Genomic DNA, 19,202 nt, shown 5'->3' on the forward strand with positions numbered 1-19,202 from the left:
TCCTTAAGATGATACGCTGACTTTACCTTTCTTAATGTCTGTAGGTCTCCCCCAAGACCTGGGGTCTTCCTAGTCCTCTCTTTATTCTGAATGTGGGTGTTATAAGAGGAGACTCACACGTATTCTCCACTATTGACCTTTAATACAGAAAGCCAGCAACTTATTAATAATAAAAATATGAATCCTAGTCAGCATTTGATGAGCGTGACTAGTTACCAAGCAATCCACTGAGCGATTTTACATACATCATTTTATTTACTTCTCACAACTATGCCTTGACATGGTTATTATTACCCCACATTACAGATGAAGAAGCTGAACTTTGAGGAGGTTAATTCACCTTCCAGTTCTCACAGTGAGCAAGAAGTAGAGCTAAGGTTTGAATTGTGTGTGTTTGACCCTGAGCTTTGCTGTAATTGGAGAAGCCAATCAGCCTCCCCAGGGAAATCCACACACAGTCAGGTCTGCATATGAACAGCTGCCCTGTGTTAGCAGGCACTTGATCTGGCTGCATCTCCCTCTCATACTCCCACCTTCTCTCCACATGTCTGTGAACCTCATCCTTCAGTATCCCACCCACCACTGCCCGTGACCACACACCCATTTAACAACCAACCCTAGACTCCACTTTGTATTTTATTTTCCATATAAGCTAGTTCAAGAGAGAGACTTGTTGGGGTGAGAAGTGCATTGATAAGGAGGAATGGCTTAGAGCTGAGAGAACTGCTGTGCTTGCGGTGTAAAGGAAGAAGGAACTGTCATGTCTCCTAGAGGATTATAGCGGGGTGCTGTGTTCCCACACCTCACACTGGAAATCCAGTTCCTTTTTCCTGAAGTGGTAGAGCTGCACGTAGCGTTAGGGGAACATGTCATATTTAAGGTAAGCGAAAACTGAATAATCTTGGACAGGCTAGTCTGTGAATGTCGTTTGGTACATGGTTAGCATTTAATAAAAGAATGAAGACATGAATGGAGTTGAGTATACATAGTATGTCCACTCCCTGTAACAGCACAATGTGACTCTTTGAACAGTCACAAACTATTCCCTAGGGAATAGTTTCAAATGGATAGTTACCCTGAGTGGCACCTCATAACCACCACCAAGTAGAACTTTTTCCCCACATAAAGATTCCTTTGATGGAACAAAGTTATTTCAGAAGAAGTAACTAAATGTTGGAGAGAATCAGAAGTCGTACCCATTCATGCCTTTGCCCAACCAGTGTATGGGGACTTGAATGTACAGGGAGAAGGAAGAGGGGTGGCATCATATTAGACTTCTCTCCTGACGGCATCCCTCCTTTCAGTTTTAACGCTGGTAAATTCCCCTCTTCACAGAGTCTCTAACACTTCCCCATACCCCATTGTGAGGGGATCCTGGAGTCTCACAAGAAATGTGATTGTAAAGTTTTCCAGTGAATCAATCAACATAACATTGCTTTTTCCTCTTTCTTACTCAATAGATATAAAATAACCAGGCAATACTATTCTCCCTGGGTAAGCACATGTGTGCATACACACATACAGATTTTAATTTCAGAGGAAATTTCTAGTAGAAATTTTGATTTGCTATTGAGTTTTATATAAATGTTGCAGTGAAGCAACTTCACTCTTAATATTTCTATAAAGGTGAGAGATTTAACCAAAATAATTTTATCTAACTTTTCTTCTCACTATCACTTTGATCATTCAAGGAATGAGAACAAAAAGCAAAGTCACACAGGAACATAATTTTTCTACTCTTTAATGCACTATAGGAAATTTAATAATGAGCCTACAGTATACTCAATAATTCATCATTATATTAAGGAATTCAGAAGAAGAGGGAATCACTTATAAAATAATTATGTTGGATAGAGAATTAATTTTTTTTACAATACTAAGATTTCTGCTAACTAAAAACTTCTTATGAAGAGAAATCAATATGACAGAATTCCATTTAACTTCATTTGTATGTCCCCTGGAACAGTGGTTCTCAAATATCATGCACCAGGATCACCTGATGACCCACCTAGGGAGTTTCTGTCAGTATATCTGGTTGGAATCTAGGAATTTGTATTTAACAAGTTCCTGCAGTTCCAAGAATCACACTTTGGGACCCACCCCCAGAGCATACAGTACAATCCTAGATACAGAGCAAATGAGTGATTGAGTGAGTGAGTGAAGTCGCTTAGTCGTGTCCGACTCTTTGCGACCCCATGGACTGTAGCCCACCAGGCTCCTCCCCCATGGGATTCTCCAAGCAAGAGTACTGGAGTGGGCTGCCATTTCCTTCTCCAGGGGATCTTCCCGACTCAGGGATCGAACTCGGGTCTCCTGCATTCCAGGCAGACGCTTTAACCTCTGAGCCACCAGGGAAGCCCACAGAGCAAATACTCACACATTCTAAACCAAACCAAATTATTTGAATCATTTGATGGCAGAATAAGACTTGACTCAAATGGACCCTCAGGAAGGATTTAACCAAGTTCATGATTAGTAAACTGCTTTTAAAAAGATTACACCCCATTATAGTCTTAGTTTGTGATCCTGAAATTCTGAAGATCTGCCTTCATGCCTTCCAAGCATACTCCTAGGATTTTTCTTCTGACTTGCAATCTGATCTAACCAAGGTCACGAGTCACCAAAGACCACTCAACTTCAGCAATAGAATTTCCCACCTATAGGCTTTATGTATGCTGACCTCAGTAGAAGGGAATTTATGCCAGAGCACTGACCTACAGAACGGGAGATCCTTTATCAGAGGCAGAGGCAGCCCATCTCCTTAATCATACCCTCTTTTGATATAGAAGGGGTCATCTCCAACACCCACATACTGTGCAATATTATTTTTATTATTCATAAAACAACAGCCAGGCTAGTGATCACAGGAGTTCTGCCCGTAATGTTCACTTAGTGAGCACCTTTCAGAGGTTTACTACTTCAAGTTTTCATTAAGGCCCCTGTTTCAGACAATTGTCCGTTTCATAAGTTTCTCAAGCTTTCAATGCTTCTCAAGTAGTTTTTATGTTGAAAGTGAAAATGTCAAGCATTTCCTCTCCCACCCACCACTCCTTTCTTTTTTCCTCAGGTTGTGATGAATAACTTAAGCCCAGCCTGGAAATCATTCAAAGTGTCTGTAAACTCTCTATGCAGTGGAGATCCCGACCGCCGGCTGAAGGTCAGAAATCTGTCTATGTCTAAGAAATGCAGTTTTACATATTTAATCCTCCTGTTTCTCTTCAAGTGAATGTTGGCAGACTCAAAATTTTCTGTAGCTTTTGCCTAGATCTCTTAGCATCTTGATGAAAAAAACAAGGAGTTTCCTTCTGCTAGACCCTTTGAGGCTCCTGAGATAATAAAAGATAAATCCCAGTTGTGTTAGGTTGAGAGGCAAATCCCATGGCTTCTCAGAGAGAAATGTGGCAATAAGTTCAAGGACTAATTAGGAGTTATTATAAACACAAATACTGTTGTTGTCAGTTATCTACTGCTACATAAAATACTACTCCAAAACTTAATATTTAAAACTATAGCCATTTATTTAGCTTATGATTCTGTGCATTGGCAAGCTGAGTTCACCTAAGAGGCTCTTCTGGAGAAAGACAATGGCAACCCACTCCAATATTTCTTGCCTAGAAAATCTCATGAACAGAGGAGTCTGGTGGGCTACAGTCTATAGGGTCACAAAGAGTTGGACATGATTGAGCACACATACACCATGCCACAAGAGGGTCTTCTCTTGGTCTTGGGTGGACTTCCTCATGTATATGCAGTCAGCTGTACCAAGCAGAATGCCTCTCTTCCTGGGGTTTGTCTGGCTATCCTCTGGAATGATCAAGGTGGTGGGGACATTTGTTTCTCATCATTCAGCAGGTTAGCTTGGACTGATGCACTCAACAACTATAAGGTCTAAAGGATCCAGGACAAAAGATGCGCATGTCTTGAGGCCCAATCTCAGACTCACATGAGGTCACTTCCTCTGTGTTCTACTGGCCAGTCACATGGCCATCTCAGATTCAGGGATGAGGAAATAGGACATGGACTCCACTTCTTGGTGGAAGGAGCTGCAGAGTATGGTGGCCACTTTTTTCAATCTACCACACATGGTTTTTGAGTATCTTGGGAATTAGAAGTTGGAAGAAAAGATGCGTTATGACAATCAGGATGACCAAAGAGGACAATAGGCCAAGTGCCAGAAGCAGATGCCCAGAGGCGTTCCTTATGGTCCTTGGTCTGACTCTCACTCTACCTTAGAAGTCCAGAAGCTCCATGTTGTCAGTGTCCCAGAGGTTATTCTGTCAATCAGGATGACTACGTAGATTCAATAGAGGCCAGAGCTATAAACCAAAAGATCAGCTGGTTCATGTTTAGTGAAAAACATGGCCCTCAGGCAAACTCGATATTTGTTATCAGCTTTACAAGGTCATTTTCTCCATGTGGGTTAACTATGGGGAAGACAGTTATTAGGGAGTATGTGAGAGCCTGAAAACAGAGCCAAAGAAGCTGGATAATGGAAATGGTTAATGGCTTCAGACTTTAAAAGCCTGGGACACCTACCACCATGGTGGAATAATAATAAGCAGACTAAACATTCATATTGGGGGCACCAGCTCCCCTGGAAAGTGTTGGATGGGCACTGCCAATGCCTATATTTGTAACTTTACACTTTCCTTACTCTTTTTGCCCTGTAAACTTCTTCTAGTGGATATAATTATTGGATTTGTCAATGTTACCCTTCATATCAGAATTCTATCTGTCGGTTACTCTCTGACTCTTCATGTGACTTTACATCTATGCTTAAAAACATTGTTTGGACTTTGTACTATCTGTGGACTTGCTTACTTCTGTGATCTGGATGAAGAGTTCAGAGTTATCCCTGATATCTCTTGTGGAAGCCTCCACTTTCACTGCAACTGTCTTTCATGCCAAAATCAAGACTCCTGGTTATTTGGCCCTCAGGTATAAGCTCATGTGCAGGGTAGCCAAGACCTACAGCTTCAGGTCTGAGGTGGGGACTGTCACCTATACTCTGAGCCACCACATCCCACTCTCAGGAAGAGAAATGGGCCCTTTGGGACAAAAATAAGATAATGCCTATATTAACCCCAGGTCAACTTAGTCATGGGGCATTGCTAATTCAATAAAAGGAGATGGTTATCTGTAACTGAGTAAATAACAAATATGTGGAAAAGGAGCATTTTGTGGTTTTTTGAGTGCTCTGCTGTCTGTCTGTAGAGGACAAGTGGGAATAAAAGAGAGACAAGGAAAGAAGGAAGACACAGACAGAGAAAGAGAGGATCGGGATTTCTCAACAGCTACACCATTGACATTTGGATTTTTTTTGACGGGGGCAAGGCAGGGGAAGGGGTTATCCTGTGCATTGTAGGATGTTTGGCAGCATCCCAGGCTGCTAAACACTAGTAGTAGTACTTTACCCCCAGCAGTTATACAGCCCAAAGTATATTCAGACATTACTGAATGTCCCGTGGAGGGTAAAATTGTTTAGAAGGCTGGTTAAAACAAATTATTGGGCATTACCCACAGGGTTTCTGAATAAGCAGGTCTGGATTGAGCCTGCGAATTTGCATTCTCCAACTTCCTGGGTGATGCTAATGTTGCTGGTCCCAGACCACACTGAGAACCCTGGTACAGACATTTGCTTCTTCATTATAGCCCTTCCTCAACTCAGTGCCCCCCACCACTTTCCACCATCCAGTCTCCCCTCTACAATCTTTTCTCTGCCCAGCACTCATGCCCACCTTGCCCTCCCCAAGCCTTCAGGACTTGACACATGCCTCTCCCTATCTGGGATGCTTTCCTCATTCTTCTACTTTTCTTGGATTATCATCATCTGCTACTTTCTTTCATGTCTCTTCAATATCCCTCCACTTCCAGAAACCTTCCCTGATGTCTTTAGCTTCTATGGGTGCCCTCCAGTTCTCTGCACCCACCTTAGGGAGACACCTCTCCACTTGTTTAGAACATTTCTATTTCCATCTCTCTTTCCTGAGCAAGTGATTCATTCTTCCTGGTTTGCTTCTGCAGGGTGAGAACCATGTTTCTTTCCATGCATATCCATGCACCCAGCTCAGTGCTTGGTACAGGGTACACACAATAGCTGTTTCTAGAGGGAATGGATGGAGAACAGGGATGTGCTGAAAGGTTGACAGCACCTCATTGGGCGAGACAAGATACCCAGGTGTGCTGAGCTCCCTAGGTGACAAACCCAATATCATCACTCACCTGCTGCTTTTTTGAGAGGCAGGAGAGGCTTCCTATATTATTCTTTATTTGTATTCATTATTTTGTCACAAATGCCATTGTGAAATTCTCATAGTGTTGTTCCCCTTTAGCTTTCCCTAATATAAAATGGTGTCATATGCCATATTGGAAGGCAGTACCTCCTTGCCACCACAAAATTAAAAAAATAAAATAGAAAGTGAACTTTTAAATTAAAAAAGTTTTAAGCCCTCTCTCCATTTATATACTCAGTCTTAGCAAAATTCTAACACTGAGATCTTGGTCCCAAAAGAGACTTGATATCTTTAGCTCTCATTTATTCAGGGTCACAGTAACACCAAGTTGAAGTAAAACCAGGGCTTTCTTTTGTTTTATTTTTCCTATTCCTGCTTTGTGGGGAAAAAATTTTAAACAAATACGTATTTTTTTAGAAATTTATGTTTTTATTTATTTATTATGAAAAATTTTAAACATCCATAAAAGTAGTCAGTTATCTGTTTACAATAGCCCAGACATGGATACAAACTTAATGTCCATCAACAGAGGAATGGATAAAAAAGATGTATTACATATATACAATGGAATACTACTCAACCTAAAAAAAAAAAAAGAATGCCATTTGTAGTAAGATGGAAATGCCTGGAGATTATCATGCTGAGTTTAGTAAGTGAGACAGAGAAGGAGAAATATTGTATGACACCTTTTTATGCAGAATCTAATAAGAAATGATACAAATGAACTTATTTACAAAACAGAAAGACTCATAGACTTAGAGAATGAATTTATGGTTGCCAGATAAGAATAGGGGGTAGGGATAGTTAGGGAGTTTAGAATGGACGTGTACATGGACATGTACACACTACTATATTTAAAATAGATAACCAACAATGACCTACTGTATAGCACAAGGAATTCTGATCAATGTTATGTGGCAGGCTGGATAGGAGGGAAGTTTGAGAGAGATTGGATACATGTATCAGTTGAGTTCAGTTCAGTTCAGTTGCTCAGTCTTGTCCGACTCTTTGCGACCCCATGAATTGCAGCACGCCAGGCCTCCCTGTCCATCGCCAACTCCCGGAGTTCACTCAGATTCATGTCCATCGAGTCAGTGATGCCATCCAGCCATCTCATCCTTGGTCGCCCCCTTCTCCTCCTGCCCCCAATCCCTCCCAGCATCAGAGTCTTTTCCAATGAGTCAACTCTTTGCATGAGGTGGCCAAAGTACTGGAGTTTCAGCTTTAGCATCATTCCTTCCAAAGAAATCCCAGGGTTGATCTCCTTCAGAAGGGACTGGTTGGATCTCCTTGCAGTCCAAGGGACTCTCAAGAGTCTTCTCCAACACCACAGTTCAAAAGCATCAATTCTATGGCGCTCAGCCTTCTTCACAGTCCAACTCTCACATCCATACATGACTACTGGAAAATAGCTAAATCCCTTTGCTGTCCACCTGACACTATTACAACACTGTTACTCAACTATATTCTTCTCACCCTCAATCTTTCCCAGCATCAGGGTCTTTCCAATGAGTTGGCTCTTCACATCAGGTGGCCAAAGTATTGGAGCTTCAGCATCAATCTTTCCAATGAATATTCAGTGTTGATTTCCTTTAGGATTGACTGGTTTGATCTCCTTGCAGTCCAAGGGACTCTCAAGGGACTTCCCCAGCACCACAGTTTGAAGGCATCAATTCTTTGGTGCTCATCCTTCTTTATGCTCCAACTCTCACATCCATACATGACTATTGGAAAAGCCATAGCTCTGACTATACAGAAATTTGGCAGCAAAATGATGTCTCTGCTTTTTAATATGCTGTCTAGTTATGTCATAGCTTTTCTTCCAAGGTCCAAGTATCTTTAATTTCATTGCTGCAATCACCATCTGCAGTGATTTTGGAGTCCAAGATAATTAAGTCTATCACTGTTTACATTGTTTCCCTATTTGCCATGAATTGGTGGGGCTGGATACCATGATCATAGTTTTTTGAATGTTGAGTTTTAGCCAATATTTTTCACTCTCCTCTTTCACTTTCATCAAGAGGTTCTTTATTGCCTCTTCACTTTCTGTCATAAAAGTTGTGTCATCTGCATATCTGAGGTTATTGATATTTCTCCTGGCAATGTTGATTCCAGCTTGTGACTCATTCAGCCCAGCATTTCACATGATGTAATCTACAAAGAAGTTAAATAAGCAGGGTGACAACAGCCTTGATATACTCCTTTCCCAATTTTGAACCAATCTGTTGTTCTATGTCCAGTTCTGTAGCTTTTTGTCCTGCATACAGGTTTCTCAGGAGACAAGGAAGGTGGTCAGGCATTCCCATCTCTTTAAGAATTTTCCAGTTTGTTGTAATCCACATAATCAAAGACATTTGCATAGTCAATAAAGCAGAAGTACTTTTTTCTGGAATTCTCTTCCTTTATATATGATTGAACAGATGTTGGCAATTTGATCTCTGGTTCCTCTGCCTTTTCTAAACCCAGCTTGTACAACTGGAAGTTCTCAGTTCATGTACTGTAGAACGCTGGCTTGAAAGATTTTGAGAATTACCTTGCTAGCATGATAAATGAGTGCAGTTGTGTAGTAGTTTGAACATCCTTTGGCATTGCCCTTCTTTGGGACTGGAATAAAAACTGACCTTTTCCAGTCCTGTGACCACTGCTGAGTTTTCCATTGAGTGCAGCACTCTAACAGCATCATTTTTTGGTATTTGAAATACCAAAGCTCAGTTGGAATTCCATCACCTCCACTATCTTTGTTCATAATAATGCTTCCTAAGACCACTTGACTTCACACTATAGCATGTCTGGCTCTAGGTGAGTGGCCAAACCATCGTGGTTATCTGGGTCATTAAGACCTTTCTTATACAGTTTTTCTGTGTATTCTTGCCACCTCTTCTTAATCTCTTCTGCTTTTGTTAGGTCCTTACCATTTCTGTCCTTTATTGTGCCCATCTCTGCATGAAATGTTCCCTTGGTATCTCCAATTTTTCCCATCCTATCGTTTTCTCTATTTCTTTGCATTGTTCACTTAAGAAGGCCTTATCTCTCCTTGCTATTCTCTGGAACTCTGCATTCAGTTGTGTATATCTTTCCTTTTTTCCTTGGCCTTTTGCTTCTCTTCTTTTCTCAGCTATTTGTAAGGCCTCCTCAGACAACCATTTTTCCTTTTTGCATTTCTTTTTCTTGGGGATGGTTTTGGTCACTGCCTCCTGTACAAACCTCTGTCCATAGTTCTTCAGGCACTCTATCAGAGCTAATCCCTTGAATCTATTTGTCACTTTTACTGTATAAGGCATTTGGTTTAGGTCACACCAGAATGGCTTAGTTGTTTTCCCTACTTTCTTCAAGTTATGTCTGAATTTTACAATAAGGAGCTCATGATCTGAGCCACAGTCAACTCCAGGTCTTGTTTTTGCAGACTGTATAGAGCTTCTCCATCTTCAGCTGCACAGAATATAATCAATCTGATTTTGGTATTAACTGTCTAGTGATGTCCCTGTGTAGAGTTCTTTCTTGTGTGGTTGGAAGAGGGTCTTTGCTATGACCAATGCGTTCTATTGGCAAAACTCTGTTAGTCTTTGACCCACTTGATTTTGTACTCCAAGGCCAAACTTGCCGTTATTCCAGGTGTCTCTCGACTTCCTACTTTTGCATTCCAGTCCCCTATGATGAAAAAGACATCTTCTATTGGAGTTAGTTCTAGAAAGTCTTTCAGGTCATCACAGAACCATTCAGCTTCAGCTTCTTTGGCACTAGTGGTTGGGGCATAGACTTGGATTACTGTGATGTTGAATGTTTTGCTTGGAAATAAACCAAGATCATTCTGTTGCTTTTGAGATTGCACCAAATTAGTGCATTTTGGACTCTTGTTGACTATGAAGGCTACTCATTTCTTCCAAAGGATTCTCACCCATGGTAGTAGACATGATGGTCATCTGAATTAAATTCACCCATTCCTGTCCATTTTAATTCACTGATTCCTAAAATGTTGATGCTCACTCTTGCCATCTTCTATTTGACCAAGTTCAATATACCTCGATTCATGGACCTAACATTCCAGGTTCCTATGCAGTATTGTTCTTTACAGCTTCAAAATTTTCTTTCATCACTAGACACATCCTCAACTGGATATCATTTCTGCTTTGGCTCAGCTTCTTCATTCTTTCTGGAGTTATTTTTCTGCTCTTCCCCAATAGCATACTGGTCACCTACCAACCTGAGGGGCTTATCAACCTGAGTGTCATATCTTTTTGCCTTTTCATACTGTCCATGGGGTCCTCAAGGCAAGAATGCTGAATTTGGGTTTTGTTCATTGAAATGTGAACAAGGACCAAGCATTGCATTTGACTGAAATATTTCCAGTCTCTTTCAGTCTCTCTCCTTTTATCCTTGCAACTTACTTACTGAAGAAACCAGCCTTTTTTTTTTTTTTTTTTTTCTCTCTGTGTACCCTGTAAATAGCTAGCTGGGTTTGATCAGATTTAGGGATTGTTTTGTAGCAAGAATGTTTTGCAAAGGATGATACTCTTTTATGATCTTAACAGTCACTGAGGCATATTGCCTACATACGTTATTTCATTAGAATTTCCAAAATGGTAGTTTTCTAATTCTGTTATTCCTTCTTTGTTATTTAGAGTTCTTTACAGAAAAACTGTTTGGTTAACAGTTCAACACCTATTTGGTTCCCTGAGGTATGATTTGTATAAGAAAGACAGGAAAATGCTTTATTCTTTCTTTTTTAAAAACTATTTTCAGAATAACACGTTTCTACTCTAGCATCCTTCATTGGTGACTAATGGGATCCCTCATATTATCAAGAATTCATGATTTTTTAATGTATTCTAGTGTTTCAATCTATTTCAGTTAATATTATTCCTTTGAAATCTTATATCTTCTATGTTTCATGAATTAAAACTCCTTCAAATTGTCTCGAGTTCTTTTGATGTAAGCTTAGTAGTTTGGATGGGACTGGGGTGGGAGGGAGGTTCAAGAGGGAGGGGACATATGTATACCTATGGCTGATTCATGTTGATGTATGACAGAAACCAACACAACATTGTAAGCAATTATCCTCCAATTAAATATATTTTAAATAATAGTTTCCTTGCTTTCTGGTATCAATTTTTTAAATTCAAGAGTTTGAATTTTTTTCTGTAAGATATGTATCTCCTTATGGATGCTCAAACATACTTTAGAGATAATTCCTCTCCATGGTTGAAGCTCTAACCCATGGAACTGTTGGGTTCCTTTGTTTAATTTTGCTTTCAACTTTTAGAATTTAATTTTCAACAAAATTAGTTTTATAATTATATAAAATGCTTACATGATTCTAAAGTCAAAACTACAAAATATATTCAGAAAAGCTTAGCTCCTATTCTGTTTCTTCTAGTTTTTACTCTCTTCCCTTATAAGTAATTGTTGTGTAACACATTTTAATACCTGATAGAACTAGGTTTTCTCACTTCTGTATTCTTTGTCTTTTAGGGATTTTCTTGAATATTTTCTTATTACTCTTTCCAGTCAGTTCTTTCATTGCATTTATAAGCAACTAGTTGTTCAGTCACCTAGTCATGTCCGACTCTTCATGACCTCAGGGACTGCAGCATGCCAGGCTTCTCTGTCCCTCACCATCTCCCAGAGTTTGCCCAAGTTCATGTCCCATTGAATCGGTGATGCCATCTGACCATCTCATCCTCTGTCACTATCTTCTCCTTCTGCCTTCAATCTTTCCCAGCAACAGGGTCTTTTCCAATGAGTCATCTCCTCACATCAGGTGGCCAAAGTGTTGCAGCTTCAGCTACATCATCAATCCTTTCAATGAGTATACAGTGTTGATTTCCTTTTAGATTGACTGGTTTGATCTCCTTGCTGTCCAAGGGACTCTCAAGAGTCTTCTCCAGCACAACAGTTAGAAAGCATCAAATCTTTGGTGCTTTGCCTTCTTTGTGGTCCAGTTCTCACATCCATACATAAATACTAGAAAGACCATAGCCTTGGCTATATGGACCTTTGTCAGAAAAGTGACACACTGTCTAGCTTTGCATAGTATTCCTGACAAGAAGCAACCGTATTCTAATTTAATAACTGCAGTCACCATCCACAGTGAATTTAGAGACCAAGAAGAGAAAATCTGTCACTGCTTCCACCTTTCCCCTTCTACTTGCCATGAAATGATGGGACCATATGCCATGATCTTATTTTTTTAATATTTAGTTTTAAACTGGCTTTTTCGTTGTCCTCCTTTACTCTCATCAAGAAGTTCTTTAGTTCCTCTTCACTTTCTGCCATTAGAGTGGTATCATCTGCATATCACTGAGGTTGTTGATATTTCTCCCAGCGATCTTGATTCCAGCTTATAACTCATCCAACCCAGCATTTCTCATCATGTGCTCTGTGTATAAGTTAAACATAGTGACAATAAGCAGCTTTGTCATACTCCTTTCTCAATCCTGAACCAGTCAGTTGTTCCATACAGGGTTCTAACAGTTGCTTCTTGACCTGCATATAGGTTTCTCAGGAGACAGGTAAGATGGTCTGGTGTTCCCATCTCTTTAAGAGTTTTCCACAGTTTGTTATTGTCCACACAGTCAAAGGCTTTAGCACAGTCCATGAAACAAAGGTAGATGTTTTTCTGGATTTTCCCTTGCTTTCTCTATGATCCAGCAAATGTTGGCAATTTGATCTCTGGTTCTTCTTTTTGAAACCCATCTTGGACATCTGGAAGTTTTGGTTCATGTAATGCTGAAGCCTAGCCTGCAGGATATTGAGCATAAGCTTACTAGCATGAGAGATGAGTGCAGTAATCCAGTGGTTTAAATATTTTTTAGTACAGTACTACCCTTCTTGAGAATTGGAATGAGGATAGGCCTTTTCCTGTGGCCGCTGCTGGGTTTTCCAGATTTACTGATATAAGCAAGTAGTACCAGAAGGCAAAAACTGATAGTATTTTTATTGAAATCGAGAAGGAAATCTCCTCTAATGCTGTGTTCCCAGCTCAGAACATGACTTTTCTTCCAGTTCATTCAAGTCTCCTTTTGTATTTGCAAGAGCACTTAGTGTTCCTCTTAGATGTTTAGAATATTTAAGTTTACGCCTAGTTTGTTTGTGTGTGTCTTTCTTTCTCTTCCATTACTCCTTCAGACTATTGTTTGTAAACGTAAAAACTATTGAATTATTTTCTCAAATTACTATTTTACTGTTTTATTGTTGTTTATAGTAATTTTCTGTAATTTTTTGGAGTTTTAAAAATATATTTCATCTGGAAATAGTGATAGTTTTGCCCCTACTCATTTACCTAGTGATTCTCCTTATTTCTTTATTTGTGTGGACCAGTGCTCCCAACACAGCATTAAATAGTAGTAGAGAGTGGAAGGCATACCCATTAGCCTTATCTATCACTATAGTGGAAGAGCCCCTGGTGTTTCCCTATTAATTCTGAAAGGTTAATTTTCTAAAGTAATTGTGAAGGTGTCAGAGACTTAGAACTTTCTCAACCATGTCTACTGAGCCTTAAATACCTGTGGTAGGATTCATAGAGGATTCTTTCCTGGTAGCTCAAGAGACAATGCTGCAACCAGCTGAAATGTCTTCTGAAGTATGTAAAAGACTTTGCACCACTTCCTGAGTAGATTTAGGGTTACACTTAATATTATCTATTTAAAGAAATATTCTAGTAGTCATGTATAGATGTGAGAGTTGGACCACAAAGAAAGCTGAGTGCCAAAGAATTGATGCTTTTGAACTGTGGTGTTGGAGAAGACTCTTGAGAGTCCCTTGGACTGCAAGGAGATCCAACCAGTCCATCCTAAAGGAAATCAGTCCTGAATATTCATTGCGAAGACTGATGCTGAAACTGAAGCTCCAATACTTTGGCCACCTGATACAAAGAACTGACTCCTTGGAAAAGACCCTGATGCTGGGAAAGATCGAAGGCAGGATAAGGGGACAACAGAGGATGAGATGGTTGGATGGGATCACCTACTTGATGGACATGAGTTTGAGCAAGGTCCAGAAGTCAGTGATGGACAGGGAAGCCTGGAGTGAAGCCCTAAAACTGAGCTGATGTATTTAATATCTAATACTACCTATTTAATGAAATATGTTTAATAATTGATATTGGTTATTTAATGAAATTCATATTTTATATTAGCTATCCAATGAAATATATTTAACATTAGCAATTTAATTAAATTATCCATGATTTCTATGGCATATTAGTTCTGTTCAGTTCAGTAATTCAGTCATCTCCAGCTTTTTGTGACCCCATGGGTTGTAGCATGCCAGGGCTCCCTGTCCATCACCAACTCCCAGAGATTACTCAAACTCATGTCCATCGAGTTGGTGATGCCATCCAAACATCTCATCCTCTGTCATCCCCTTCTCCCACCTTCAATCTTTTCCAGCATCAGGGTCTTTTCAAATGAGTCAATTCTTCGCATCAGGTGGGCAAAGTATTGGAGTTTCAGCTTCAGCATCAGTCCTTCCAATGAATATTCAGAACTGATTTCCTTTAGGATGGACTGGTTGGATCTCCTTGCACTCCAAGGGACTCTCAAGAGTCTTCTCCAGTTCCTTAAAAAACTGGAAACAGAACTGCAATATGACCCAGCAATCCCACTGCTGAGCATACACACCAAGGAAACCAGAATTGAAAGAGACACGTGTACCCCAATGTTCATTGCAGCACTGTTTATAATAGCCAGGACATGGAAGCAACCTAGATGTTCATCAGCACACAAATGGAAAAGAAAGCTGTGGTACATATACACAATGGAATATTACTCAGCCATTAAAAAGAATACATTTTAATCAGTTCTAATGAGGTGGATGAAACTGGAGCCTATTATATAGAGTGAAGTAAGCCAGAAAGAAAAAACACCAATACAGTATACTAACACATATATATGGAATTTATAAAGATGGTAACGATAATCCTGTATGCAAGACAGCAAAAGAGACATGGATGTATAGAACAGTCTTTCAGACTCTGTGGGAGAAGGTGAGGGTAGGATGGTTTGGGAGAATGGCATTGAAACATGTATATTATCATATGTGAAATGGATCGCCAGTCCAGGTATGATGCATGATACAAGGTGCTCGGGGCTGGTGCACTGGGATGACCCAGAGGGACGGGATGGGAAGGGAGGTGGGAGGAGGGTTCAGGATGGGGAACACATGTACACCAATGGCGGATTCATGTCAATGTATGACAAAACCAATACAATATTGTGAAGTATTAGCCTCCAAAAAAAATTTTTAGGTAAAAAATAAATAAAAGAATAAAAAAAGAATAGTCGTCTCCAACATCACAGCCCAAAAGCATCAAATCTTCGGCACTCAGCTTTCTTTGTAGTTCAACTCTCACATCCATACATGACTACTGGAAAAACCATCAAAATCACTTCATTTACTTCTAACCAAACTTTGAGGTAGATTCCATGCGTTCATTTTACAGATGGAAAAACAGGCTCAAAACCCCATGCATTCAAATGCCAAATTTCATGCTTTTTGTTGAATTGTACTGCCTCTGTTTTGTTGTATTTCATATAAAATAAGTTGCCCTTATTTTATAATATCGTTATATCCATATCCCATTACTCTTACCCAACCAAAATGTTTATCATCATTCAAATATTTAATAGAAAGACATGTCTCTATGTGACATAGTTAATAAAGCCTGAGAAGCTATTCACTATACCACTAAAGGGAGAAAAAATACTCTCAGTGAAGCTATAACACAGTGCTTTCCTACCAATTTGTGGTTGTTAAGAAAATAAATGTGTGTTTCTTTGATCCTGTGAAATATGATATGAATCATTTCCTTTGATTTTATCAACACATTATTAATACCTAGTATATATTTGTTAGGAGACACTGCTGGTATTTAGAATAGATTCTTCCAGAATAGAATCTTAAAGAGGAAGTGAGGCAAAGGGGACCACCAGCAAGTATTATTAACACCCTAATCTTGCCTAACACTGGGGGAAAGACCATGCAGAACAACCCAAATACCATGTAAGCACCCTGAGGCCATTTTCTGTCCTGTTCTCTTGTGCTCAAACTGTACAGGTAACTTGTAGATTTTCCCCTAGAGAGTTTATCAGGCATCCTCTGAAGATAATTGTTAGAAGCCAGTTGCTTTGAAGAGGAGTCTAGGGTGATGAGGACCAGTTGTTTGTATATAAACTTGCCACCCAGCCTTATTAAGCAGAGAGGCCCAGGTTATTAACTGAGTTCATGGTGAGGTGAGCACAAGCAAGGCAGAACCAGGAGAAATAAGTAGCAGAAAAGAAAGAGAAGCAGGTCCTCCAAGTCAAAGCAGAGGTGAGAATCTCAGGAAACCATGAGGGTTGAGAGGAGGCCTGGACACACATCTAAAGCAACCATAGAATGGCACTTTCACCCACTGCTCATCTTGCTCTTTCTTCATGCCCTCCCTCTTCTGCAGCCATGCCTGGGTGATTTAAAACAGCATGTTCACAAGCTCCCTCCTAAAACCTCAAAGTTGGATTCCTGGCCAGTCAGCAAAGTGCTCTGTGGAATCAGAATCCCAGTGGTCCCAGAAGTTTCAGTGTAAAGGTTTTCCTAAGCAGTGTTGGTGCAGGCCATTTGCCTAGCCTTTATGGATAAACATTGTTTTCTTACTGAATCTCCAAACTTAGCTGGCTTCCTGGCACTTCTCTTAGGTAGCTCAGTGTTTTTCCCGCCACCTCACTGCAAAGCTAACATTTGCTCCTCCTCTGTAGGCAATCCTAGCATTTGTCCTTGGCTTCTATCCAGCTGCGCCTGTCCTCTCTTCTCACGTGTGTCTAGGCCATCTTCACCACAAAATCCATGTCTTTGCTTTGGACTCTCTGAGCCAGACTGTCACACAGCTGCTCAATGGATTGGACTCCTGGAGTATGCTCCTGGAGTTTGCCCAAAACATTCCCCCCTTATTCCCAACCCCCATGTGACTCCTTACTCCTGGATCCTGCATGTTGCTGAACCTTTGGATTTCATCGCCATATTTTTTTCATCCTTAACAAACCCCAGTTCTTACCGCTTGGAAAGGAAGAAACCCCACCCCTGCTCCAACCTCAGGATCTCAATCCTTGGCAGGAGCCCCCAATTCAACCCCATAGTTGCCCCAAACTCGTAGAAGGGGCTTTAATTATTAGAAAACCTATGGCTTACACCAGCATTTCCTGATTCTTGGTAAAAGAACAGAGTAAGTTGGAATTGAGAGGTTCATCACTATGTTCAGTGTTGCTGGAAACCCCTCTAGTAAAGAACCTGACATTCCCAGGCAATTGGGAAGCAAGTTCACTTCCTTCTCTGCCTACCTAATAATAGAAAGGGACAAATTGGGGGGGTGGCTCAGGGTCCCGTGAATCTGTCTCAATATCTGTCAAAATGTAAGTGCTTTCTTGATGGCCTTTGGACTCTAGAGCTGCTGGTTTTATGCCTGTCGATAGCCTGCTCAACCTAGATGCCCTGCAATTACCAGAGGACTGCCGACTCACCAAGGTGTCTCTGTATTGGATCAGCCCTGGCTCAAGAATTCTCAATGCTACTTTAAGTAAATGGCACCTGAGCCCAGCAGGCTGCCCCTACTGAGATCTGTAATCAATACAATACTGCAGCAAGAAAAAGCAACAGCTAGCTTAAAGAATGTTCAATCATGCAGGAATAGAGGTTTCTGAATGGGAGAAAAACTACATATTCTCTTAATTTTAATAATATTTTTCCTTTTCATTTTTTCCCTTTTTATAGATCAGTAATTAAAAACTCTTTGTTTGAGAAAATTGCTTAAGATTACTTAGCAAACTAAGTACAGCCTTAGTTTAAAACCAGGGCTCGCGTGCTGTATCATTCTGGTTAACATTCACTGAGCATTCACCCACCAGCTCCCAGGTGCTATGTTGGACACTGCTTAAATTATCTCATTAAACCCTACAATTATCTTAGGTTAAATAATGCTGCAGTAACAAAGAGCCTCCATGCAATATAAGCTTATGTCTTGCTCACATAACAATTAGAACTAAAACTTTCTAATCAGTGTCTGCCTCTCCTCCGTGCAGTGATTCAGAACCTAAGTTGCTTCTATCTTGTGGCTCCTCCATACTCTAGGGCCTCACTGTTCCTTGCACTGACAGGAAGACAGGTAAAAAATGGGGAGAGTGCACTCTCTAGAAGTTTTAGGTGAAAACAGCACTTGGCATTGCTGCCTATATTCCAATGACTAGAGCTCAGTCAAATGGCCACGCTGAACTGCAGTAGAGGCTAAGAAATGTGGTCTAGTTGGATTTTGTGTGGTTTTTGATGGCTAGTGAGCTGGCTTTCCCACCGGGTGACACTCTTAATATCCCCATTTTGTAGATGAGAAAACTGAGGCTTGGAAAAGGGAAATCATTTGACTCAATTCACAGAACTTGCAAGAGACATAACCAGAATCATATCTGTCTGACTCTGTCCAATAAAACTCTCTGTGATGGAATATTCTGTATCTGTGATGATCCAGAAAGTAGCCACTGCCCATATGTGGCCAAAGCAATCCCCTCCCACCCTCTCCTCTCTTTCTCTTCAAGAAGCCTTCCTATATCCGCTCATCCCATCCTGAGAACCCATTCCTTCTTCTTCAAAGAACACCATCCAAGAAGAAAATTTCCCCTCTTCATGTGTCGAGTGCTAACTGTTCATGGGAAACATTCTCTGCCCAATCTTCAGTGATTCCAAATGGGGAGGAATGGGTGTCTTGAAAATCAGGTGAAAAGTAGGTACTTCAATGCAAATATAATTTTTTCATCATGGGGAATCAAGTCTGATTTCCTCAATATCTAAGAAGAGAGAATACCTTGTCAAAGTGCTGTGTTCCTCCCCTAGGAAGCTATACCATCTGGTCTTCCATAAAAAAGGAACGTTGCAAGTTAGAGCTTAATACTTAATGGGTATACATTTTCAGTGGGGAAGATGAAAAAGTCTGGAGATGGATGGTGGTGCTGG

The 19,202-nt window shown here is 40.4% G+C and overlaps 1 protein-coding gene across 1 annotated transcript in view; it reads left to right on the forward strand.

Annotated features, from left to right (window-relative positions):
* CPNE4 (copine 4) overlaps positions 1-19,202 on the forward strand; it is a 649,396-nt gene that overhangs the window by 477,419 nt on the left and 152,775 nt on the right. Inside the window, exon 7 of the mRNA XM_018051359.1 lies at positions 3,068-3,157. Within this exon, the coding sequence (XP_017906848.1) occupies positions 3,068-3,157 (90 nt within the window). The remainder of the gene's footprint in view (positions 1-3,067; positions 3,158-19,202) is intronic.

Source organism: Capra hircus, chromosome 1 (assembly GCF_001704415.2).
Source record: "Capra hircus breed San Clemente chromosome 1, ASM170441v1, whole genome shotgun sequence".
NCBI lineage: Eukaryota > Metazoa > Chordata > Mammalia > Artiodactyla > Bovidae > Capra > Capra hircus.